Below are 27,123 nucleotides of genomic sequence, written 5' to 3' on the forward strand. Positions count from 1 at the left end.
CCAACGATTATGTAAAGTATGGTCTAAGCTACAACATATGCAAATACGTGTTGTTAGATAATTGACATTAAAGGTAAAACAATGTCATAACTTGTATTAACATTTAGTGTTGAGAAATTATACCATATTTTGGCCACCTGTGTGTCAGCTTCAAAATGATATCAAACTCAACCATTGTATCTCCTCCAGTGATGAAGACATGGATGTCTCATGGTAGGATGGGGGATGCTAAATGGATCCACTTTGAGCACCTCTATCTCCTGAAGGTTTTGTCATTCAGGTCCAAAAAGGCACTTTCTGAACACTTCTTCCATGGGCAAACATGTCTGGAAGGGTGTTTCTGAACACTTCTTCCATGGGCAAACATGTCTGGAAGGGTGCTGTCAGAAAGGGATTCAATTCAAATAGATTGACCCTAATAAGAGCTTCTCTCGCTCTACCACACATGGAGCACAGAGAGCCAATGTAAAGGCGCACAGAAGAAGAACTGGGCCGTTCGCACTACCCTCTGTAGTGCCTTGCGGTCGGAGGCCGAGCAGTTGCCGTACCAGGCAGTGATGCAGCTGTAGAACCTTTTGAGGACTCATGCCAAATCGTTTTAGTCCCCTGAGGGGGAATAGGCTTTGTCGTGCCCTCTTCACGACTGTCTTGGTGTGCTTGGACCATGTTAGTTTGTTGGTGTTGTGGACGCCAAGGAACTTGAAGCTCTCAACCTGCTTCACTGCAGCCCCGTCGATGAGAATGGGGCATGCTCGGTCTTCTTTTTCCTGTAGTCCACAATCATCTCCTTTGTCTTGATCACGTTGAAGGGAGAGGTTGTTGTCCTGGCGCCACACGGCAAGGTCTCTGACCTCCTACCTATAGGCTGTCTTGTCACTGTCGGTGATCAGGCCTACCACTGTTGCGTCGTCTGCAAACTTAATGATGGTGTTGGAGTCGTGCCTGGCCTTGCAATCGTGGGTGAACAGGGAGTACAGGATGGGACTGAGCACGCACCCCAGAGGGGCCCCTGTGATGAGGATCAGCGTGGCGGATATGTTGTTACCTACCCTTACCACCTGGGGGCGGCCCGTCAGGAAGTCCAGAATCCAGTTGCAGAGGGAGGTGTTTAGTCCCAGGGTCCTTAGCTTAGTGATGAGCTTTGAGGGAACTATGGTGTTGAACACTGAACTGTAGTCAACAAATAACAAATTGGAGTGGGTCTAGGGTTTGCTCGCAGTACACGTCCTGGTAATCCGTCTGGCACTGTGGCCTTGTGAATGTTGACCTGTTTAAAAGGTCTTAATCCCATCGGCTTCTTCTCTGCGGAGAGCGTGATTACACAGTCTTCCAGAACAGCGTTATTTGCCTCGAAGTGATCATAGAAGTAGTTTAGCTTGTCTGGTAGGCTCGTGTGACTGGGCAGCTCTAGCTGTACTTCCCTTTGTAGTCTGTAATGGTTTGCAAGCCCTGCCACATCCGACGAGCGTCAGAGCTGGTGTGGTATGATTCGATCTTAGTCCTGTATTGACACTTTGCCTGTTTGAAGGTTCGTCGGAGGGCATAGTGGGATTTATTATAAGCTTCCAGGTTAGAGTCGAGCTCCTTGAAAGCGGCAGCTCTAGCCTTTCGCACAGTGAGGATGCTGCCTGTAATCCATGGCTTCTGGTTGGGGTATGTACGTACAGTCATTGTGGGGACGACATCATCAATGCACTTATTGATGAAGCCAGTGACTGATGTGGTGTACTCCTCAATGGCATCGGAGGAATCCCAGAACATATTCCAGTCTCTGATAGCAAAACAGTCCTGTAGTTCAGCATCTGCTTCATCTGACCACTTTTTTATTGATCTAGTCACTGGTGCTTCCTGCTTTAATTTTTATTTGTAAGCAGGAATCAGGAGGATAGAATTATGGTCAGATTTGCCAATTGGAGGGCGAGGCAGAGCTTTGTATGCATCTCTGTGTGTGGAGTAAAGGTGGTCCAGAGTTTTTTTCCCCTCTGGTTGCACATCTAACATGCTGATAGAAATTTGGTAAAACGGATTTAAGTTTCCCTGCATTAAAGTCCCCGGCTACTAGGAGCGCCACCTCTGGGTGAGCATTTTCTTGTTTGCTTATGGTGGAACACAGCTAATTGGTGGAACAATGCTGTCTTAGTGCCAGCCTCTGACTGTGGTGGTATGTAAACAGCTACGAAAAAAATACAGATGAAAACTATATAGGTAGATAGTGTGGTCTACAGCTTATCATGAGATACTCTTCCTCAGGCGAGCAATAGCTTGAGACTTCCTTAGATATCGTGCACCAGCTGTTATTTACAAAAATACATAGTCCGCCACACCTCGTCTTACCAGACGCTGCTGTTCTGTCCTGCCGTTACAGCGTTTAACCAGCCAGCTGTACGTTGATAGTGTCGTCATTCGGCCATGACTCCGTGAAGCATAAGATATTCTAGTAATGAATGTCCCGTTGGTAGTTTAATCTTCTGTGTAGGTCATCTATTTTAATCTCCAAAGATTGCATGTTTACTAGTAGAATGGAAGGAAGTGGAGTTTTATTAGATCGCCTACGAATTCTCAGAAGGCAGCCTGCCCTCTGGCCCCTTTTTCTTCACCTCCTCTTCAGGGAAATCACGGGGATCTGGGCCTGTTCCAGAGGAAGCAGCATATTGTTCACGTCAGGCTCGTTCAAGGAAAAAAAGGATTCTGCCAGTCCGTGGTAAGTAATCGCAGTCCTGATGTCATTTTCAGTCATAAAAGACGGTAGCGCCGACATTATGTACAAAATAAGTAAACAATAAGTTACAAAAAACGGCAATAAACAAACAAAAAAATACAATCGGTTGGGGACACGTAAAACTTCTGCCTTCTTCTACGGCTCCATCACAAACAAATATATGCATACAAACACACACGTGCACACATACACACAGCAGCTGTGTTCGTGACTGTAAGCAGAGCTACTGCTGAACAGTAAAGAAACACCCATTCAAGATAAAGAACAAGCTCCCAATGTTTTCTTTCTGAGAGCACTGTGTGTGTCTTTGTGTGTGTGTGTGTGTGTGAGCGCATGTGCGTTTGTCCGCTCTTTCAAATGGCCTGCGTCTCACTTGTCTGTGTGTGGGGTGTAGCCCACGTTTGTTGTAGACCTTGCGTCTAAGTGTGTGTGTGTGTCCCAGACACAGCACTGCGATTCAAGTCTCTGATAACCACCGTATTAGCCAAGTATGAATGTTGCCACGAGAGGGAGAGTGAGAGAGAGGGAGAGAGAGTGAAAGAGAGAGCAAAACAGAGCCAGAGAGAAAGACACAAGGGAGAGGGGGAGGAGGAGAGACATATGGAGTGAGTAAGAGAGAAATAACACACACAAGTGTGTGAGAGACGAGAAACGAGAGAGGGAGGAGGGAGGAGGGAGACCGAGCAAAAAAGAAAGAAAATAGAGCAAGAGAGCGGAAAAGAGAGAGGGAGAGAAAGAGAGAGACAGAGAGCGGAAGAGAGAGAGAGAGAGAGAGAGAGAGAGAGAGAGAGAGAGAGAGAGAGAGGAAAAGAGAGAGAGAAACAGAGAGAGCGGAAAAGAGAGAGAGAAACAGAGAGAGAAACAGAGAGAGAGCGGAAAAGAGAGAGAGAAACAGAGAGAGAAACAGAGAGAGAGCGGAAAAGAGAGAGAGAAACAGAGAGAGAGCGGAAAAGAGAGAGAGAAACAGAGAGAGAAACAGAGAGAGAAACAGAGAGAGAGCAGAAAAGAGAGAGAAACAGAGAGAGAAACAGAGAGAGAGCGGAAAAGAGAGAGAGAAACAGAGAGAGAAACAGAGAGAGAGCGGAAAAGAGAGAGAGAAACAGAGAGAGAGCGGAAAAGAGAGAGAGAAACAGAGAGAGCGGAAAAGAGAGAGAGAAACAGAGAGAGCGGAAAAGAGAGCGGAAAAGAGAGAGCGGAAAAGAGAGAGAAACAGAGAGAGAGCGGAAAAGAGAGAGAGAAACAGAGAGAGCGGAAAAGAGAGAGAGAAACAGAGAGAGAGAAACAGAGAGCGGAAAAGAGAGAGAGAAACAGAGAGAGAAACAGAGATAGAGCGGAAAAGAGAGAGAGAAACAGAGAGAGAGCGGCAAAGAGAGAGAGAAACAGAGAGAGAGCGGAAAAGAGAGAGAGAAAGAGAGAGAAACAGAGAGAGAGCGGAAAAGAGAGAGAAACAGAGAGAGAAACAGAGAGAGAGCGGAAAAGAGAGAGAGAAACAGAGAGAGAAAAACAGAGAGAGCGGAAAAGAGAGAGAGAAACAGAGAGAGAAAAACAGAGAGAGAGAGGAAAAGAGAAACAGAGAGAGAAACAGAGAGAGAGAGCGGAAAAGAGAGAGAAACAGAGAGAGAGACAGAGAGAGAGCGGAAAAGAGAGAGAGAAACAGAGAGAGAGAAACAGAGAGAGAGCGGAAAAGAGAGAGAGAAACAGAGAGAGAGCGGAAAAGAGAAACAGAGAGAGAAACAGAGAGAGAGCGGAAAAGAGAGAGAGAAACAGAGAGAGAGCGGAAAAGAGAGAGAGAAACAGAGAGAGAGCGGAAAAGAGAGAGAGTTGAGGATGGCTAGAGTAGAGTGAGGGAAATGGCCACAGGCAGCAGTTTGAGATACCCATCAGGGGCTCTGTTTTACACCTGCTGACACACACACGTACACACACATACACACACAGTAGAAAGCAGTGGCTAGGTAGCAGCAAGAGAGAGAGGGGGGGGGGGGGGGGGGGGGGGGCGGGGGTTGTTTTAGAACATCACACAGCGCGTGCATAAACACTCATAAATATTAATGTCCATGAACCTGGCCTGCTGCTTTATTCATACTCTCATTCTGAGTGTGTGTGTGTGTGTGTGTGTGTGTGTGAGACAGAGATAGAGTGAGAGCTGATGATTAATTCATGCGTTGAGTTACACAGATACCCTTTACAAACAGACTTTACGGTATGGTGCCTTGTAAGAAAAAAAAAAAGGCAATTTTTTTTAGAGCCCAATTCATAAAGTCCCATTCGACCCAATTCATAAAGTCCCATTCGACCCAATTCATAAAGTCCCATTCGACCCAATTCACAAAGTCCCATTCGAACCAATTCATAAAGTCCCATTCGACCCAATTCATAAAGTCCCATTCGACCCAATTCATAAAGTCCCATTCGACCCAATTCATAAAGTCCCATTCGACCCAATTCACAAAGTCCCATTCGAACCAATTCATAAAGTCCCATTCGACCCAATTCATAAAGTCCCATTCGACCCAATTCATAAAGTCCCATTCGACCCAATTCATAAAGTCCCATTCGACCCAATTCATAAAGTCCCATTCGACCATACTCTTGCCAGGATAAGCTTCTTATATCTCCCGTACACATGCCGGCAAGTTTAGGAGTGAGCCGATGTGGGTGGACATCTATTTGAATAAATCCATTGAATATACACAATCACAATCCATTATTCATTTGTTTTTTCAGGTCCTAAGAAACATAAGACTAATAAAATGTATTTTCTAATGAATAGAATGGCATATTTTCAGTTTAATGATGTAACTGGTCTGTGCAGCCTATATGCTACATGGCTGATCCATGAACATGAAATCAATAGTTATTATGTTCATTAAACAGACAAGACAACTCTTAGGCTACCCTGATCACAGTCAACACACATTTATTTTACAGTAGGCTAAGAATATAAAGAAATATAAAAAATAATAAAAATAATATTTTTCCCACACAACTTGCATCATGGCAAAGTGTGGAACCACTGACATATTAAAAATAGGTGATATTTTGAAAGAGCCCAAGGCAGCCCCATGCTTTTCCGATCCACATTTCATCTCTTTCCTACCCTCACTTCACTTTGTTAGGGAGCAGGCGTAGGGTCTTCCATTGAAAGCATCTTCATCATGATATTGACAGAAAATAATAGTCTGGTGTTATATTTCACAACCTGCGCTGTCTTTTGGAGTTGCCTAAAGGCCTATGGGATCGAGGAAAATAATAGTCCGACACTTGATTTAGGCTCCATTATGGCTAAATGTTTCTCATCAGTGACAGACGAGCAAACGAATAGATGAGCTACACCACCTGCACTTATTTTCCCAGACACAGAATTAACCAAAGACGAATTCAGTCAAATAAAATCACATTGATAGATTAAGACAAATCACAGGCTTTTGGTCGGGAGTACACCTAGGCTTAAGTGAAAAATAATCCACTTGTTAAGCTATATACTACAGTATGCTATATACAGTGCATTTGGAAAGAATTTAGACCCCTTGACTTTTTCCACATTTTTGTTACATTACAGCCTTATTCTAAAATGAATACAAGTTTTTATTCCCCCTCATAAATCTACACACAAACACCCCATAATGACAAAAGAGAAAACAGGTTTTTAGAAAGTTTGGATAAAAAAAGAAAATAAATTAAATAACTAAGTATTCAGACTTTTTGCTATGAGACTCAAAATTGAGCTCAGGTGCATCCTGTTTCCTTTGATCATCCTTGAGATGTTTCTAAAACTTGATTGGAGTCCACCTGGGGTAAATTCAATTGATTGGACATGATTTAGAAAGGTACACACCTGTCTATATAAATTCCCACAGTCGACAGTGCATGTCAGAGAAAAAAACAAGTAATGAGGTCAAAGAAATTATCCATAGAGCGCAGAGACAAGATTATGTCGAGGCACAGATCTGGGGAAAGGTACCAAAACATTTCTGGAGCATTGAAGGTCCCCAAGAACACAGTGGCTGTTATGGAAGAAGTTTGGAACCACCAAGACTATTCCTAGAGCTGGCCGCCCGGCCAAACTGAGCAATCAGGAGAGAAGGGCCTTGGTGACCAAGAACCCAATGGTCACTCTGACAGAGCTATAGAGTTCCTCTGTGGAGATAGGAGAACCTTCCAGAAGGACAACCATCTCTGCATCACTCCACCAATCAGGCCTTTATGGTAGTGGCCAGACAGAAGCCACTCCTCAGTAAAAGGCACATGACATCTGCTTGGAGTAAAGGACTCTCAGACCAAGAGAAACAAGATTCTCTGGTTTGATGAAACCAAGATTGAACTCTTTGGCCTGAATGCCAAGAGTCACGTCTGGAGGAAACCTGGCACCATCCCTACGGTGAAGCATGGTAGTGGTAGCATCGTGCTGTGAGGATGCTTTTCAGCGGAAGGGACTGGGAAACTAGTCAGGATTGAGGGAAAGATGAACGCAGAAAAGTACACAGAGATCCTTGATGAAAATCTACTTCAGAGTGCTCAGAACCTAAGACTGGGGGTGAAGGTTCACCTTCCAACAGGACAACAGCCCTAAGCACATCAAGACAATGCAGGAGTGGCTTTGGGACAAGACTTTGAATATCATTGATGTGTCCTATATGGAGCATTGGTGGCAAATCTGATGGCAAATCTGATGGCCAAATGGTAAAGAACATCTAGCCGCTCGAGAGCACCCTTACCTGCCAATCTGTAAATTGCGTCTCCGTAATCTAATATGGGTAGAGTGGTCATCTGCATCAGGGTTAGTTTGGCAGCTGGGGTGAAAGAGGAGCGACTACGATAGAGGAAACCAGGTCTAGATGTAACTTTAGCCTGCAGCTTTGATATGTGCTGAGAGAAGGACAGTCAGTATACAGTCTAGCAGTGACTACCTCAAGCTCCAAACCCTCAGAGGTAGTAATCACACCGGTGGGGAGAGGGGCATTTTTATTACCAAACCACATGATCTTTGGGTTGGAGGTGTTCAGAACAAGGTTAAGGATAGAGAAAGCTTGTTGGACACTAAGAAAGCTTTGTTTTAGAGCATTTAAGACAAAATACAGGGAGGGGCCAGCTGAGTATAAGACTGTATCATCCGCATATAAATGGATGAGAGAGCTTCCTACTGCCTGAGCTATGTTGTTGATGTAAATTGAGAAGAGCGTGGGGCCTAGGATCGAGTCTTGGGGTACACCCTTGGTGACAGGCAGTGGCTGAGAGAGCAGATGTTCTTACTTTATACACTGCACTCTTTGAGAGAGGTAGTTAGCAAACCAGGCTATAAAAAAAACTATAACATACACTCAAAGCACGGGGTCAGGGGTACAACTGCTCCCTGGCGAGTAAGAATCTACCCAACAGGACCTCAGCTAATCCAACATACACTCTAATCCACACAACGGCCGCGCGTGTGTGTGCGTGTGTGCGCGCGCGCGCGGCTTAGATTCCAGGAACATTTCAGTAGATGAGGGAACTCATTTTAAAAACCAATCAATGACTGACTTGAGTAATGAAAATGATGGGTCTTTACCTTTCTCCTCTCCCTCTCTGGGTTGAAGGTGCCAAACCACGACTGCATCTGAGGAAGGAGCACAAAGAACACACTGTCGGAGTCCCGTTTGGTAGACACACACAAGTACTTCACCTGAGACTGGAGGAGAGTTAAATAAGCCTCATTTAATCCACTGTCAGTCAAGGCTGAAGCGCATTCAGGGAACGAGCGCACGCACGCACGCACACACACACACACACACACACACACAGCTACTCAAAGCTGAGGTAGACAGGGCATGCTTTAACAACCAAAACAAAACATGTACAGCTCCCACCTCTCCAAAGAGCATTACTGATCACAGCTGAGTCTACCACTAAAGGGACGGGGGAGGGGGGGATAGAGAGGGAGATAGAGAGAGGGTAGAGAGAAAGAGATACAGAAGCATAGAGAGAATGAAAAAAAGAGAGAACGTTGGATAGATATGGATAAAAAAAAGAAGAGACAGACACGGGTGGCCAGCCCAGACATCTCAAGAGAGGAGACTAGATTGTTCATTCTTTCTTTCTCTCCCTCCATTTCATCTCGGGGGAAGTCCAGCAACAATAGAAAGCTCAATCGGGAATCAGCTACTCCTCAAGACACACACACACACAGTGTGTGGTTTACACAATCAAGAGCAATCTAAACAGAGGAGTCTGTGAAGAGCCTCTGTCAGCCATGGACGCGCACACACACACACACACACACACACAAACACATATACTCTGACACACACATACTCTTACACAGAGACAGAGAGAGAGCGACAGAGAGAGAGAGCGACAGAGAGAGAGAGCGACAGAGAGAGAGAGAGAGAGAGAGAGAGAGAGAGAGAGAGAGAGAGAGATCGGCACACATTCATTCTGTTCAACTATTTAGCAACTCAGCGTTGCCATGGTTTCTCTGTCTGCACTACAGCTCTCGTCATTGGATGTTTGTGTGTGTGTGTGTAGTCGTGTGTTTGTGTAATTTCTACCTGTATATGTGTGTGTGTGTGTGTGTGTGTGTGTGTGTGTGTGTGTGCGCTAGGAGGTTAGAGTGAGGATGAGTGTTTATTTACACATGAGAGAGAGAGTCAGATAGCATGAAAGAATGATAGACAATGGCCGCCTATCTAACCACCTTAGACAAAGGTTGCTTGTGTGTGTACGACAATGATGTTGTCTGTCATCTACCCTTGCATAGAAGCATGTGTGAGAATCTCTAATTTCGTTGATGAATCCTCCTCATGAGAGCTAGAGGATCCCCTCCTGCACACAAAGAATTCCTTAAAAGAGCTAGGTTTCCATCCAATTGACGACAGATTTTTATGTGAATATTCAAAAAGTCACATTTTTCCCACCAGAGACGTGTTTCCATCAAATGGACTTGTTGTCAAATGGACTTGTTGCGGATAAAAGCCTGTGTCTGATGACGCATATAAAACTGACTTTTGTGAATAAATTCCGAACAAAAAATACAAGTTAAATGGATTTTCATTGAATTTTCAACTGTAGGTTTTGACCCCAAAATTTTTGCATTTAGCGAATGTGCCCACTCTGGTATTGGCACGTACGCTCTAGCTAACAGCTCGCAGATATAGCCTACATGATGAGATTATTATGGACAAAAGACCAAGATTATTTTAAATTGAACAAAAAGTAAAGTGTTGGTTTCAGGTTTTACGAGCTGAAATAAAAGATCCCAGAAATTGTTCATACGCACAAAAAGCTTATTTCTCTCAAATATTGTGCACAAATTTGTTCACATCCCTGTTAGTGAGTATTCCTCCTTTGCCAAGATAATCCATCCACATGAAAGATGTGGTATATCAAGAAGCTGCTTAAACAGCATGATGATTACAGAGGTGCACCTTGTGCTGGGGACAATAAAAGGCCACTCTAAAATGTGTAGTTTTGTCACACAACACAGTGCCACAGATGTCTCAAGTTTTGAGGGAGCGTGCAATTGATATGCTGACTGCAGGCATGTCCACCAGAGCGGTTGCCAGAGAATTGAATGTTAATTTCTCTTCCATAAGCAGACAATGTCGTTTTAGAGAATTTGGCAGTACGCCCAACCGGCCTCAGAACCGCAGACTGTGTGTAACAATGCCAGCCCAGGACCTCCACATCCGGGAACGCCTAAGACCAGCCACCCGGACAACTGATGAAACTGTGGGTTTACACAACCAAAGAATTTCTGCATAAACTGTCAGAAACCGTCTCAGGGAAGATTATCTGTGCGCTCGTCGTCCTCACCAGGGTCATGACCTGACTGCAGTTTGGCATCGTAACCGACTTCAGTCGGAAAATGCTCACCTTCGATGGCCACTTGCACACTGGAGAACACTGAATCCAGGTTTCAACTGTACCGGGCAGATGGCAGACAGCGTGTATGGCGTCGTGTGGGTGAGCGGTTTGCTGATCAACATTGTGAACAGTGCTCCATGGTTGTGGTGGGGTTATGGTATGGGAACGCATAAGCTACGGACAATGAACACAATTGCATTTTATCAATGGCAATCAATGCACAGAGATACCGTGACGAGATCCTGACGCCCATTTTCATGCCATTCATCCACCACCATCACTTCATGTTTCAGCATGATAATCCACGGCCCCATGTTGCAAGGATCTGTATACAATTCCTTGAAGCTGAAAATGTCCCAGTTCTTCCATGGCCTGCATACTCACCAGACATGTCAGCCATTGAACACGTTTGGGATGCTCTGTATTGACGTGTACGACAGCGTGTTCCAGTTCCCGCCAATATCCAGCAACTTCACACAGAAGAAGAAGAGGAGTGGGACAACATTCCACAGGCCACAATCAACAGCTAGATCAACTCTATGCGGAGGAAATGTGTCGCGCTGCATGAGGTAAATTGTGGTCGCACCAGATACTGACTGGTTTTCTGATCCCTACCTTTTTCTTCGAGGCATCCGTGACCAATATATCTGTATTCCCAGTCATGTGAAATCCATAGATTAGAGCCTAATGAATTGAGTTCATTTGACTGATTTACTTGTATGAACTGTAACTCAGTAAAATCTTTGAAATTGTTGCATGTTGCGTTTACATTTTCACCACCCTGTGAAGTTCATCATAACTTTTTTCATCTGTAGCCTAATAAACCAGCTTGGTCTCATAGACTAGACGTAACATAGTCAATGTAAATCCAGGATATTAAAATGAGTATGATATATCACATTTGGTATGGTCACATAAGACAGGTTAGTTAAGGCAAAAACTAATGTAAGGTGGTTGGTCGGGGTGGATCGGTAGGCGTATAAGTGTTTCCACCACCATTTCTCACATAATTCATTTTACAGACACAAAAAGATCCCACCTTGTCTAGCGTATCTTGTTTTGTGGACATTTGGAAAGTTTACAGACAAAGTAGCTTTTCCCATCAAGCCTGTCGTGACATTTTTATCCTTTACTTGCATGATAAGGTTGGATGGAAAACGGGTTTCTGATCAAATGATTCTGGATATGTTCTATCCTGCTTTCATAAACATCTGAATTATTAATAGTTTGAGCTCCTCCTAGTTAATTTTCCTAATTTCTCCATCTCTCTATCTTTTTATCTCTCTTCCTCCCTCGCTTTCTTTTCTTTCTCTGGTCCGCCTGACTTTCTTATCCTCTCTCTCTCTCTATTCCTTTGCCTCAAAGTTTTAGAAATCATTTCAAGTGAGACCGTCTGCAGCTGTGAGGAGATAAGACTTGAGCTCTTCATAAATATGATCGAAAGAGAGAGAACTAGAGACAGTGAGAGAGAGAGAGAAATAGAGAGACAGTGAGAGAGAGAAATAGAGAGACAGTGAGAGAGAGAGAACCTAGAGACAGTGAGAGAGAGAGAGAGAGAGAGAACTAGAGACAGTGAGAGAGAGAGAGAGAGAGAGAGAGAGAGAGAGAGAGAAAACTAGAGACAGTGAGAGAGAGAGAGAGAACTAGAGACAGTGAGAGAGAACTAGAGACAGTGAGAGAGAGAGAGAACTAGAGACAGTGAGAGAGAGAGAGAACTAGAGACAGTGAGAGAGAGAACTAGAGACAGTGAGAGAGAGAGAGAACTAGAGACAGTGAGAGAGAGAGAGAGAGAGAGAACTAGAGACAGTGAGAGAGAGTGAGAGAGAGAACTAGAGACAGTGAGAGAGAGAGGGAGAGAGAGAGAGAGAGACAGTGAGAGAACTAGAGACAGTGAGAGGGGGAGAGAGAGAGAGAGAGAGAGAACTAGAGACAGTGAGAGAGAACTAGAGACAGTGAGAGAGAGAGAGAACTAGAGACAGTGAGAGAGAGAGAGAGAGAACTAGAGACAGTGAGAGAGAACTAGAGACAGTGAGAGAGAACTAGAGACAGTGAGAGAGAACTAGAGACAGTGAGAGAGAGAGAGAACTAGAGAGAGAGAGAGAGAGAGAGAGAACACTAGAGACAGAGAGAGAGAGAGAGAACACTAGAGAGAGAGAGAGAGAGAACTAGAGACAGTGAGAGAGAGCGAGAACTAGAGACAGTGAGAGAGAGAGAGAGAGAACTAGAGACAGTGAGAGAGAGAGAACTAGAGACAGTGAGAGAGAGAGAGAGTGAGAGAGAGAGAGAGAGAGAGAGAACTAGAGACAGTGAGAGAGAGAGAGAGAGAGAGAACTACAGACAGTGAGAGAGAGTGAGAGAGAGAACTAGAGACAGTGAGAGAGAGAGGGAGAGAGAACTAGAGACAGTGAGAGGGAGAGAGAGAGATAGAGAGAGAGAGAGAGAGAACTAGAGACAGTGAGAGAGAACTAGAGACAGTGAGAGAGAGAGAGATAACTAGAGACAGTGAGAGAGAGAGAATAACTAGAGACAGTGAGAGAGAACTAGAGACAGTGAGAGAGAACTAGAGACAGTGAGAGAGGGGGAGAGAGAGAGAGAACTAGAGACAGTGAGAGAGAGAGAGAGACAACTAGAGACAGTGAGAGAGAACTAGAGACAGTGAGAGAGAGAGAACTAGAGACAGTGAGAGAGAGAGAGAGAACTAGAGACAGTGAGAGAGAGAGAGAGAACTAGAGACAGTGAGAGAGAGAGAGAGAGACAACCAGAGACAGTGAGAGAGAACTAGAGACAGTGAGAGAGAGAGAACTAGAGACAGTGAGAGAGAGAGAGAGAACTAGAGACAGTGAGAGAGAACTAGAGACAGTGAGAGAGGGGGAGAGAGAGGGAGAACTAGAGACAGTGAGAGAGAGAGAGAGAGAGAGAGAGAGAGAGAGAGAACTAGAGACAGTGAGAGAGATAGAGAGAGAGAGAGAGCGAGAGAGAGACAGTGAGAGAGAGAGAACTAGAGACAGTGAGAGAGAGAGAGAGAGACAGTGAGAGAGAGAGAGAACTACAGACAGTGAGAGAGAGAGAGAGAGAGAGAGAGAGAGAGAGAGAGAGAGAGAGAGAACACCAATTCCAATTCACACCAATTCATTTACACCAATTTTCATTTATTCCCTTTATCATATCTGTGATAAAGGGAAGAGAAGTCAGTCAGTCATTCAGTCTTCCTGCCTCCAACACTAACATACACACACACAAAAGGAGCTTTGACCCACACACACACTGACCAGGAAAGTAAAATTTATGTACAGTACCAGCTGTGTCCGTGTGTTGTGTTGTCACTCAGGTCAGACAGCACACTACTGCTGCCCCAGACTGTGTCCGTGTGTTGTGTTGTCACTCAGGTCAGACAGACTGTGTCCGTGTGTTGTGTCGTCACTCAGGTCAGACAGCACACTACTGCTGCCCCAGACTGTGTCCGTGTGTTGTGTCGTCACTCAGGTCAGACAGCACACTACTGCTGCCCCAGACTGTGTCCGTGTGTTGTGTTGTCACTCAGGTCAGACAGACTGTGTCCGTGTGTTGTGTTGTCACTCAGGTCAGACAGACTGTGTCCGTGTGTTGTGTTGTCACTCAGGTCAGACAGCACACTACTGCTGCCCCAGACTGTGTCCGTGTGTTGTGTTGTCACTCAGGTCAGACAGACTGTGTCCGTGTGTTGTGTCGTCACTCAGGTCAGACAGCACACTACTGCTGCCCCAGACTGTGTCCGTGTGTTGTGTCGTCACTCAGGTCAGACAGCACACTACTGCTGCCCCAGACTGTGTCCGTGTGTTGTGTTGTCACTCAGGTCAGACAGACTGTGTCCGTGTGTTGTGTTGTCACTCAGGTCAGACAGACTGTGTCCGTGTGTTGTGTTGTCACTCAGGTCAGACAGCACACTACTGCTGCCCCAGACTGTGTCCGTGTGTTGTGTTGTCACTCAGGTCAAACAGCACACTACTGCTGCCCCAGACTGTGTCTGTGTGTTGTGTTGTCACTCAGATCAGACAGCACACTACTGCTGCCCCAGACTGTGTCCGTGTGTTGTGTTGTCACTCAGGTCAAACAGCACACTACTGCTGCCCCAGACTGTGTCTGTGTGTTGTGTTGTCACTCAGGTCAGACAGCACACTACTGCTGCCCCAGACTGTGTCCGTGTGTTGTGTTGTCACTCAGGTCAAACAGCACACTACTGCTGCCCAGACTGTGTCCGTGTGTTGTGTCGTCACTCAGGCCAGAATCAGGGGGATGGCAGCTATGTGGAGCATGCCGGTATGTTGCCTCCAGGCTGCCCATCAACACAAAAACACTCCCAACAGGAGAGGGATAGAGGGAGGGAGCGATAGGGGGAGGGAGGGATAAACTGAGTTTCACCCCCACTGGTGGCTTGTAGTCACTGGTTCTCTGTGAGCTCTCTGACAGGCAAACACACACACACTTTCTCTCTCGCGCGCACACACACACCAATTTTTCCCCTGGGATTGTTTTAAGCAGCAGTGGCAGAGTTAGCGGGAAACACTGCACACTGAGGTGAATTTCACAGAGACATCCACTTCAAGATAAACTGAGTGCACAACCATTGGCCACACTACATTATGACCGTGTGAACATGACATATGGGAAGGTGGGCTCACCCTCTCATTGGCTACGTAGATTATTCTGGCGTAACAGCAGATCATGAGGAAGATGAGGGTGAAGAGTGGGACGTACCATCTGCAGGGTGGGGGGACAGAGGAAAATGCATTACACACAAGAGGGCCATGTCTTTACATGAAATCAACACACATTTAAATGTGATTCTCCCATTGACTTGAACACAAGAGTTACTTCAAGAGCATACACTAACTAAAGAGGAAGACTGACGGGTGGAATGGTAATGACCTCTCAGGCCTGGGAGCCTAGGGCCAGGAGTTTTCCCTGGTCAAATCATGTAGTCAAGATAAACTCCTGGCCCTGGTATAATCATAAAACACCAGGAGTGCAGTGAACTCTGCAGTGAACTCTGCAAAGCCAGTAAAAGACAATAATCTAAAACATTTAACTCCATTTATTTAGTATAGGTATTTGTTTAGGTTAGATATCCTTCAGCCACCTCTGATTCAGCACTTGTGTAGAGAAGTAAAACCATAGCGCAATAGGTAAGTACTAGGGTTTAAATGTGATTCTCCCATTGACTTGAACACAAGAGTTACTTCAAGAGCATACACTAACTAAAGAGGAAGACTGACGGGTGGAATGGTAATGACCTCTCAGGCCTGGGAGCCTAGGGCCAGGAGTTTTTATCAAAACAGGAGAGAACGAGAGAGGCGGAGAAAGTGAGAGAATAGCGGGTAATGAACGGCATTCTTGAGCGATGGAGGAGGTCAAGAAAGGATGACAAAAGGGACACAACTTCAGAAATGCATGGTATTTCTGCTAAGATGTGTGACAGAGAACGAGAGAGAGAAAGAACGGGTTCACAGCTTCAGAGGAGTGTCACCCGCTCAGAAAATGACCAGACAACAGGCCCCAGAATGCCAGGACTCTAACCACTACCCTACTCTCAGGGCCTCAAGAGTACCTTAACTCATCAAAGCACTTCTGCTCCTCAGAATGGAACACATCATAACAGACCATTCTAAGGCTGTCCCTGTTGCTGTACATGTAGATAGACAGACCATTGTAAGGCTGTCCCTGTTGCTGTACATGTAGATAGACAGACCATTGTAAGGCTGTCCCTGTTGCTGTACATGTAGATAGACAGACCATTCTAAGGCTGTCCCTGTTGCTGTACATGTAGATAGACAGACCATTCTAAGGCTGTCCCTGTTGCTGTACATGTAGATAGACAGACCATTGTAAGGCTGTCCCTGCTGCTGTACATGTAGATAGACAGACCATTCTAAGGCTGTCCCTGTTGCTGTACATGTAGATAGACAGACCATTCTAAGGCTGTCCCTGTTGCTGTACATGCAGATAGACAGACCATTCTAAGGCTGTCCCTGCTGCTGTACATGTAGATAGACAGACCATTCAAAGGCTGTCCCTGTTGCTGTACATGTAGATAGACAGACCATTCTAAGGCTGTCCCTGTTGCTGTACATGTAGATAGACAGACCATTCTAAGGATGTCCCTGCTGCTGTACATGTAGATAGACCGACCATTCTAAGGCTGTCCCTGTTGCAGTACATGTAGATAGACCGACCATTCTAAGGCTGTCCCTGCTGCTGTACATGTAGATAGACAGACCATTCTAAGGCTGTCCCTGCTGCTGTACATGTAGATAGACAGACCATTCTAAGGCTGTCCCTGCTGCTGTACATGTAGATAGACAGACCATTCTAAGGCTGTCCCTGCTGCTGTACATGTAGATAGACAGACCATTCTAAGGCTGTCCCTGCTGCTGTACATGTAGATAGACAGACCATTCTAAGGCTATCCCTGCTGCTGTACATGTAGATAGACAGACCATTCTAAGGCTGTCCCTGCTGCTGTACATGTAGATAGACAGACCATTCTAAGGCTGTCCCTGCTGCTGTACATGTAGATAGACAGACCATTCTAAGGCTGTCCCTGCTGCTGTACATGTAGATAGACCGACCATTCTAAGGCTGTCCCTGTTGCAGTACATGTAGATAGACAGACCATTCTAAGGCTGTCCCTGCTGCTGTACATGTAGATAGACAGACCATTCTAAGGCTGTCCCTGCTGCTGTACATGTAGATAGACAGACCATTCTAAGGCTATCCCTGCTGCTGTACATGTAGATAGACAGACCATTCTAAGGCTGTCCCTGCTGCTGTACATGTAGATAGACAGACCATTCTAAGGCTGTCCCTGCTGCTGTACATGTAGATAGACAGACCATTCTAAGGCTGTCCCTGCTGCTGTACATGTAGATAGACAGACCATTCTAAGGCTGTCCCTGCTGCTGTACATGTAGATAGACAGACCATTCTAAGGCTGTCCCTGCTGCTGTACATGTAGATAGACAGACCATTCTAAGGCTGTCCCTGTTGCTGTACATGTAGATAGACAGACCATTCTAATGCTGTCCCTGTTGCTGTACATGTAGATAGACAGACCATTCTAAGGCTGTCCCTGTTGCTGTACATGTAGATAGACAGACCATTCTAAGGCTGTCCCTGCTGCTGTACATGTAGATAGACAGACCATTCTAAGGCTGTCCCTGCTGCTGTACATGTAGATAGACAGACCATTCTAAGGCTGTCCCATTTGCTGTACATGTAGATAGACAGACCATTCTAAGGCTGTCCCTGCTGCTGTACATGTAGATAGACAGACCATTCTAAGGCTGTCCCTGTTGCAGTACATGTAGATAGACAGACCATTCTAAGGCTGTCCCTGCTGCTGCACATGTAGATAGACAGACCATTCTAAGGCTGTCCCTGCTGCTGTACATGTAGATAGACAGACCATTCTAAGGCTGTCCCTGCTGCTGTACATGTAGATAGACAGACCATTCTAAGGCTGTCCCTGCTGCTGTACATGTAGAGACAGACCATTCTAAGGCTGTCCCTGCTGCTGTACATGTAGATAGACAGACCATTCTAAGGCTGTCCCTGCTGCTGTACATGTAGAGACAGACCATTCTAAGGCTGTCCCTGCTGCTGTACATGTAGATAGACAGACCATTCTAAGGCTGTCCCTGTTGCTGTACATGTAGATAGACAGACCATTCTAAGGCTGTCCCTGTTGCTGTACATGTAGATAGACAGACCATTCTAAGGCTGTCCCTGTTGCTGTACATGTAGATAGACAGACCATTCTAAGGCTGTCCCTGTTGCTGTACATGTAGATAGACAGACCATTCTAAGGCTGTCCCTGCTGCTGTACATGTAGATAGACAGACCATTCTAAGGCTGTCCCTGCTGCTGTACATGTAGATAGACAGACCATTCTAAGGCTGTCCCTGCTGCTGTACATGTAGATAGACAGACCATTCTAAGGCTGTCCCTGTTGCTGTACATGCAGATAGACAGACCATTCTAAGGCTGTCCCTGCTGCTGTACATGCAGATAGACAGACCATTCTAAGGCTGTCCCTGCTGCTGTACATGTAGATAGACAGACCATTCTAAGGCTGTCCCTGTTGCTGTACATGTAGATAGACAGACCATTCTAAGGCTGTCCCTGTTGCTGTACATGCAGATAGACAGACCATTCTAAGGCTGTCCCTGCTGCTGTACATGCACAGATAGACAGACAGCAGGATGTGTGTTCAGCAATGCAACATTTAGCAATCTTTCAACAAATCAAATCAAATCAAATCTATTTATATAGCCCTTCGTACATCAGCTGATATCTCAAAGTGCTGTACAGAAACCCAGCCTAAAACCCCAAACAGCAAGCAATGCAGGTGTAGAAGCCTGAACAGTCTTTCAGTTTCATCAGAACGAGAGAGTCCACACTGTTTTTCAGATCCACTCCAACTCCTCATTCCCCAGGCCAGACACATGCTACGCCCGGAGTTCATCCTGACCACGTGACCTGACCAGGAAATACTCTGTGTCATAGTCATAGGATCTGGAACATCTCAGGGCTCTTTCATTGTCCTTTGATATCTGCCCTAAATAGAAACTGACATTCACAGTGGCTTATGTAACATTAACATTACACTTCTGTTCATTTAGCAACAACTATATTCACATTACAATCACTTACTAGATGCTCTTATCCAGAGCAGTTTAGACTAAGTGCATAACTATCCTCAGTAAGTACTGCCTGGATACTGGGGAAGTGGGAGTGTGGCGCTGTCTGGACATGTTGTCTGAGGGTGTGTGTGTATGTGTGTGTGAGTTTGTGTGTGTATGTATGTATGTATGTATGTGTGTGCGTGCGTACATGTGTATGTATGTGTGTGTGCGTGCATGAGTGTGTGTGTGTATGAGTGTATGTGTGTGTGTGCATGCGTGCATGCATGTGTGGGAGTGTATGTGTGTATGAGTGTATGTGTGTGTGTGTATGTGTGTGTGTGAGTGTGTGTGTGTGTGTGCATGTGTGTGAGTGTATGTGTGTGTGTGTGTGTGTGTGAATGAGTGTATGTGTGTGTGCGCGTGCGTGCGTGTGAGTGTATGTGTGTGTGCGCGCGTGTGTGTATGTGTGTGTGCGCGTGCGTGTGTGTGTGCGAGTCTATGTGTGTTTGCGCGTGCGTGCGTGTGTGTGTGAGTGTATGTGTGTGTGCGCGTGTATGTGTATGTGCGCGTGCGTGCGTGAGTGTATGTGTGTTTGCGCGTGTGTGTGTGTGTGTGCGCGCGTGCGTGTGTGAGTGAGTGTATGTGTGTTTGCGCGTGTGTGTGTGTGTGAATGAGTGTATGTGTGTGTGCGCGTGCGTGCGTGCGTGTGAGTGTATGTGTGTGTGCGCGCGTGTGTGTATGTGTGTGTGCGCGTGTGTGTGTGTGTGTGCGAGTCTATGTGTGTTTGCGCGTGCGTGCGTGTGTGTGTGAGTGTATGTGTGTGTGCGCGTGCGTGCGTGAGTGTATGTGTGTTTGCGCGTGTGTGTGTGTGTGTGTGTGTGCGCGTGCGTGTGTGAGTGAGTGTATGTGTGTTTGCGCGCGTGTGTGTGTTTGCGCATGCGAGTGTGTGTGTGTGTGTGTGTACGTGTGCGTGTGTGAATGAGTGTATGTGTGTTTGCGCGTGCGTGCGTGTGTGTGACAGAGTGACAGGATGTAGTGAAAACGTGCTCACCTCACCCCTGTGTGATTTAATAACCCGCTCTCCGGAATAAATGGCGTCCAATTACACAGAGCCTCCCGTTAACGATGGGGGAGGAGGGAGAGTGGCCTTTTAACGAGGGGGGGAGAAGACTAGAGAGAGGGGGGAGACGAGGGAGGAGGAGTAATGAGCGGCAGCTACAAAGTGCTCTAATTAGCATGATAATGATCTGCCATTAGAGTCTGCTGGAGCTCTACAGCTGAACATCACCCACCCGGAGAGAGATGGAAAGAGGAAGGATGGATGGAGGGTGGGATGGATGGATGGAAAGAGAAAAGGGGAGGGAGAGGGGTGAGAAAGGGGGGAGGAGACTGACCAGGAGAGGTAAGGACGGAGAACACAGGAAGACAAGCAACATGGACAGAAAAAAAGCAAGATACAAAAAGAAAGGAAGGAAGGAGAAACTACAAAGAACACTAGTTGAAGCCAGCGCTTGCGCACTCACAAACATGTACACCCACACGCCATCCTGCAGCTCGAGAAGCTCTCCAGCCCTGCTCTGAAGTGAGAGGACAACTGATGAAAGCTCCATTAATTAGACACTTGTGAAAGACACACCGGCAACACCTCAGCTACAAACATGCTACCATCTCAGGCCAGAGGAGGAAGAAGGGAGGGATGGGCCAGAGAGCAGAGAGGGAGGGAGGGCAGGGGGGAAGGATAAAATAGGTAGAGTATCTCTCTCACACACGAGCACACACACACAAGCAGGCTGACACCCTTTCACAAACTCAGGAGAGGGGTCCAGAGGATTGTTTGTCAGTCTGAAACACTGGAGTAAAAGGCACATGAAGCAATTCTTAAGCGCTGATGTTTGAGTTCAATCAAATACACCCCCCCCCCCCCCCCACACACACACAGTTATGATATTCCTTTCTGTCTGCCTCTATTCTCAGGGGTAGAGAGAGGGGGAGAATGAGGACCTCTCTCGTTCTCTCTCTCCGTCTTTCTTTAATCTTTCATATTCGCTTGACTGAACACTGATGAAGACTAACTACTGAGTTTTGGAACAGGAGATGAAACCTCTCTCTTTCCTCTCAACCTCCCTTCTGTTCTCTCCTTTTTACCTGACCCCTTAATCCCTCTCTCTCTCCTCCACCCCCCTTCACCCACACTCTCTCGCTCTGAGCATCAGACGTGCGTATGTGTGGTGTGTGTGTGTGTGTACAGTATATAGTGTGTGTGTGTGTGTGTGTTTGTCTGACGTGCTTCGTCCGGGCCTCTAATCTCTCGTCTCGTTTGATGTAATTAGACTTAATGAAGATTCCCAGATCCTCTAAGCAGCCCGTCCCCCAGGCGACCCACGGCGCTATGGAAACTAGGAGGGGGAGGAGGGGGGCTGATAAAAGACAGAGAGACGGAGTGCTAGCACTGCTGTCTGCATTGACAGAGAAGAGTGTGTGTGTGTATGTGTGTATGGTGTGTGTGTGTGTGGTGTATGTGTGCGTGCGGTTAGAGAGATTGATTCCTCACTGATGTTGCGAGCGCTAGCATGATTGCCTGGCTTGATAAGTGAATGTCTGGCTACGCTAAGTGATTGGCAGGTCATATCCAGGCTTGGGGAGACGTAATCCTTCATAACATTCTGAAGAAACACAGACATGTACAGGAAGGAACACACACACACAGGAAAAACCTCTGGCCTCCGAACATACAAACCCCTTCCCCTCTCTCTGTAGGGACCACCCCCCTCCTCTCTCCCTTCAGTTTTCCCTCTATGCACTGGCTTTGATGGCTGAGAGGTTTTCACTTACATCCCAAATCTCCAAGCTACGTGGTTGCCTGTGATCCAGCTAGAGAGAGCGAGAGAGGGGGAGAGCGAGAGGGAGGGGCAGGGAGAGAGTGAGGGTGATTACAAAGGGAGAGAGAGAGGACGAGAGAAAAAGAATCCTGTGAATTTGGTGGGGAAAGGAGCATAGCTGTTGCTATTAATAATCTCAGACTAGAAAGAGAAAGGAGCTCGGAGACTCTGGTTCTGTCCCCGTTCCTTCTTACCTCTGTTCCTTCAAGACAATCAATCTAACAATAATGGATAAGTGAAATCAAAAGGCTAGTTGGGACATCTTTGCTGAAACCTCAGGTCAAAAAGGAAGAGATGACTATAAACTATAGATGAATACAGAGGAGGATGTAGAACAAAACGCAAGGCAATGGAAAGGACATCAAAAATATTAACAGAAATCTACATTCAAAATGCTTTGTTAGCATGACAACAAATAGACAAAACTGAGTGGGAAAGTCACCACCAGGCTCCTGCTGGGCCGTAGTATCCACTGAACAGGGGCAGGGAGGCCATCACCAGGGGCACCCCCCAGGCCATCAGGTGGTACAGTCTGGGAGAGAAGAAAGAGCAGTGATTACATACCAATGGGAAAGACCACAAACACACAGCCCAGATGGTCTCCATGCCGTGCCACAAATTAAGGGATGGAACACTCTGTGGAGAGAGGATACAAAACTTGCTGATCACACGCCCACACCCACAACCCCATACACCCACAACCACCTTTCTTCTTATTCTCCCTCATTCTTTACCATGTGCTTCACTGAACACTGACGAAGACAGACCAGCGTGTCTCGGGACAGGGGAGGAAAGCATCTCTATCCGCCCGTCTCCTAGGCATGCTCACAGGGTCTGCTGGTGCTCCTCAGGTGGTCATGACTCAGTGAGTCTCCCTGGCAGATTGCGGTCCAGACACAGTGGCTGAAGGAGTGAGTGTTGTCGATACTTTATGGACCGTACAGTTACACGGTCGATATGTCGTCAGGACTACTATGACACGGTCAATAAGCGGTCAGTCCTACTGCAACACTCGATACACGGTCAATACTGCTCTGGTCCACTGAATGTGACAGCTCTCATTCAGGTTACATGTCCGTCTGAAATCCCAGGGAATATGTGATCTCTCTCTCTCCGTCTCTCTCTCTCTGTCTCTCTCTCTCTGTCTCTCTCATATTTGATTTTACAGCCCTCTATCACCTCCTCCCCTCTCTTTAGATGAAAAGTGAAAGAGAGAGAGTGTATGAGTGAGAGAAAGACAGGAAGGAAGATAAAGAGCGATCGAGAAAAGGGAGGGAGGGAGAGAATGACAGGTTGTAGAGGAAGCTTAACAGAGACAGATTGGTGGGTGGTCACTGGGCTGGGGGAGAGAGAGAGAAAGAGAGAAAGAAAGGAGAGAAGCGAGACATCGAGAGAGAGAGAGAGAGAGAGGTAAAGAAGGAGAAATAGTGAAAGGGAGAGAATGGATATATAGAGTAGATCTAGAGAGAGACACAAATAGTGAAATCAGTTCTGCCACTCAACACAGTATCTGGATGTGGGGAGGTGTGGGGGGTCTGTCAAAAAAAATCGATTCACACACACACACACACACACACACACACACACACACACACACACACACACACACACGCGCACAGCGCTCGAAGAGGGAGGTGACTAGGTCCGTAGCAAACATGGACTTAATGACGCACAGCAGGACTGGTACGCTCCGGCTAAAACGCACACACACACTTACTTATCACACACTGAACATCTCTCTCTCTCTCACATATTCTCTGGAGGATCAATCTCTTTTCAACTCTCTCCGTTTCCCTGCCTCACTTTCGTCTCATTTGGTGTCTCTCTCTGTCCTCTATTTTTAGTGCCCTCTTGTTTAAGCCATCTCTCCCACTACGAGCATAGACTTTCATCTATTCATCTATTCTCTATTTCATTTTTTCCTTTCTCAACTTCACACACACCAATTAGGGGTATGGTGGTAGTCCGGATGTTAAAAGTGATGGGTGAGTGAATTCACTGTTCACACACACACACACACACACACACACACACACACACACACACACAGATTAAACTGTCCCCTCTTGAGTTAAACCATCATTATATGGCCAGGGTTACAGTTGATCAATATGAGAAACAGCAGAGGGAACACCCCCCTATCCACATCGATGGAACAGTAGTGGAGAGGGTAGCAAGTTTTAAGTTCCTCGGCATACACATCACAGACAAACTGAATTGGTCCACTCACACAGACAGCATTGTGAAGAAGGCGCAGCAGCGCCTCTTCAACCTCAGGAGGCTGAAGAAATTCGGCTTGACACCAAAAGCACTCACAAACTTCTACAGATGCACAATCGAGAGCATCCTGGCGGGCTGTATCACCGCCTGGTACGACAACTGCTCCGCCCTCAACCGTAAGGCTCTCCAGAGGGTAGTGAGGTCTGCACAACGCATCACCGGGGGCAAACTACCTGCCCTCCAGGACACCTATACCACCCGATGTCACAGGAAGGCCATAAAGATCATCAAGGACATCAACCACCCGAGCCACTGCCTGTTCACCCCGCTATCATCCAGAAGGCGAGGTCAGTACAGGTGCATCAAAGCTGGGACCGAGAGACTGAAAAACAGCTTCTATCTCAAGGCCATCAGACTGTTAAACAGCCACCACTAACATTGAGTGGCTGCTGCCAACACACTGACACTGACTCAACTCCAGCCACTTTAATAATGGGAATTGATGAGAAATGATGTAAATATATCACTAGCCACTTTAAACAATGCTACCTTATATAATGTTACTTACCCTACATTATTCATCTCATATACTGTACTCTATATCATCGACTGTATCCTTATGTAATACATGTATCACTAGCCACTTTAAACTATGCCACTTTGTTTACATACTCATCTCATTTGTACATACTGTACTCGATACCATCTACTGTATCTTGCCTATGCTGCTCTGTACCATCACTCATTCATATATCCTTATGTACATATTCTTTATCCCCTTACACTGTGTACAAGACAGTAGTTTTGGAATTGTTAGTTAGATTACTTGTTATTACTGCAATGTCGGAACTAGAAGCACAAGCATTTCGCTACACTCGCATTAACATCTGCTAACCATGTGTATGTGACAAATAAAATTTGATTTGATTTGATTTGACCTCTGTGCTTTACTAACCCCTCCCCCACACACACACTGCAAACATAGACGCACTCACAGGAGCATACACCCAGACAAGCACCCACATAGACGCACTCACAGGAGCATACACCCAGACAAGCACCCACATAGACGCACTCACAGGAGCATACACCCAGACAAGCACCCACCTAGATGCACTCACAGCAGCACACACCCAGACAAGCACCCACATATGCATTTCGGATGCACTCAACCTCAAGGGAGTATGAGTAACAGAAACAAGAGAAAACACATTAATATGCACAAACACCAACACACACACATGCATCATCACAACACACAGCATTGATTTACGACTCCTTTTTCAATTAGTGCCTGGAGGAGAGAGGGAGACACAACCCCCCCCCCCCCCCCCCCTCCCCCCACACACACGTCAACAAACTTTTTCACATGGCTATTGGTTGTCCATCTCTCTTGCACACACACACACTGTCTTTAGCTGGTGGATGTTGGTAGTCTACTCACAGCTCATAGCGGCTGGTGCTCATCTCTTTGACCAGGTTAAGGTAGAGGTTCACTGTGATCAGGCACACCCAGGCCAAGGCACTCCAGTCTTTCGGAAGAAATGGAGAGAGGGAAGAAGAAACAAGGTCCTATTGCATAATCTATAACACAGAGAGGTAGGGAGGGAGGGAGGGAGTGTCTGTGTGTGTGTGTGTGTGTGTGTGTGTGTGTGTGTGTTTACAGAGTTTGACAGAACAGGCTGGGACAACTGTTAGATTTATGGATTCCCAGTTTCAGTCCCCCCCACACACGCACACACACTTGGATTGTTGTAATTTTGTCTAAATGCATGTTGAGTGTTTGTGTGTATGTGTTCAGTGATGAGTGATGGTGTGCAGAAGCTTCTGTTTTGTAATCGCTCCCATTTATGATGATAGACAAAGAGGCAGACAGACACTCCAGCTCAGGCAGCATATACAGTGGGGCAAAAAAGTATTTAGTCAGCCACCAATTGTGCAAGTTCTCCCACTTAAAAAGATGAGAGAGGCATGAAAATTTTCATCTTAGGTACACTTCAACTTTCCACCATAAATTGCAAATAAATTCATTAAAAATCCTACAATGTGATTTTCTGGATTTTTTTCCTCATTTTGTCTGTAGTTGAAGTGTACCTATGATGAAAATGACAGGCCTCTCTCATCTTTTTACGTGGGAGAACTTGCACAATTGGTGGCTGACTAAATACTTTTTTGCCCCACTGTACAGTACACCTTAAATAATCACACACACCTTGGCTTAATCACACACACGTCCTGTAAATCAACAATACCGTGTCTGTGTGTCATTAAGGAGGAACTTCCTTTCTCCTATCATTAATCTCTCTCCCAGTTGCATCACTCTCTATAGGAATAGAGGGCATTCATACCTGCTGTTGCTGAGAGAGAGGGGGAACACACACTCTCTCCGTCAGGGGTAGTTCTGTACTTTAATGTCCTCTCTGGCCCCATTCACTCTTTTCTCTGTCTCCTCTTCTCCCACTGACTGTTGGCATAGCTCACTTCATGTTTACTTCACTCTCTTTTGCCGTTTTGCACTCTCCCCATATCCTCCACTTCTCTCCCTCTCTATCACTGGCCCCCATCCCTCCTCTCCCTACCTTCCTCTCTCTCCCTTCATAATCAACAGAACTGACATAGAACCACTGACCCCGCCACTGTAGTTCACTGCCCTTCTCCCAGTCAGCCCTGTAACCTGCGTGTGTGTTTACACGTGTGTGTGCATGTGTTTACACGTGTGTGTGTGTGTGCATGTGTTTACACACGTGTGTGTGTGTGTGCATGTGTTTACACGTGTGTGTGTGTGTGTGTGTGTGCATGTGTT

The 27,123-nt window shown here is 46.2% G+C and overlaps 1 protein-coding gene across 4 annotated transcripts in view; it reads right to left on the reverse strand.

The window, feature by feature from the left end:
• si:dkey-100n23.5 (cyclic AMP receptor 1) overlaps positions 1–27,123 on the reverse strand; it is a 102,055-nt gene that overhangs the window by 45,449 nt on the left and 29,483 nt on the right. For 2 of the 4 annotated variants that reach the window (XM_036959563.1, XM_036959565.1), the window contains exons 6-11: positions 25,765–25,852; positions 22,543–22,632; positions 22,054–22,092; positions 20,745–20,798; positions 15,220–15,298; positions 8,268–8,315 (exon numbers count right to left, since the gene is read on the reverse strand). In XM_036959563.1, coding sequence (XP_036815458.1) covers positions 8,268–8,315; positions 15,220–15,298; positions 20,745–20,798; positions 22,054–22,092; positions 22,543–22,632; positions 25,765–25,852 — 398 coding nt within the window. The remainder of the gene's footprint in view (positions 1–8,267; positions 8,316–15,219; positions 15,299–20,744; positions 20,799–22,053; positions 22,093–22,542; positions 22,633–25,764; positions 25,853–27,123) is intronic. The other 2 variants (XM_036959564.1, XM_036959566.1) reach the window with 1 other exon arrangement.

Source organism: Oncorhynchus mykiss, chromosome 22 (assembly GCF_013265735.2).
Source record: "Oncorhynchus mykiss isolate Arlee chromosome 22, USDA_OmykA_1.1, whole genome shotgun sequence".
NCBI classification, from domain to species: domain Eukaryota; kingdom Metazoa; phylum Chordata; class Actinopteri; order Salmoniformes; family Salmonidae; genus Oncorhynchus; species Oncorhynchus mykiss.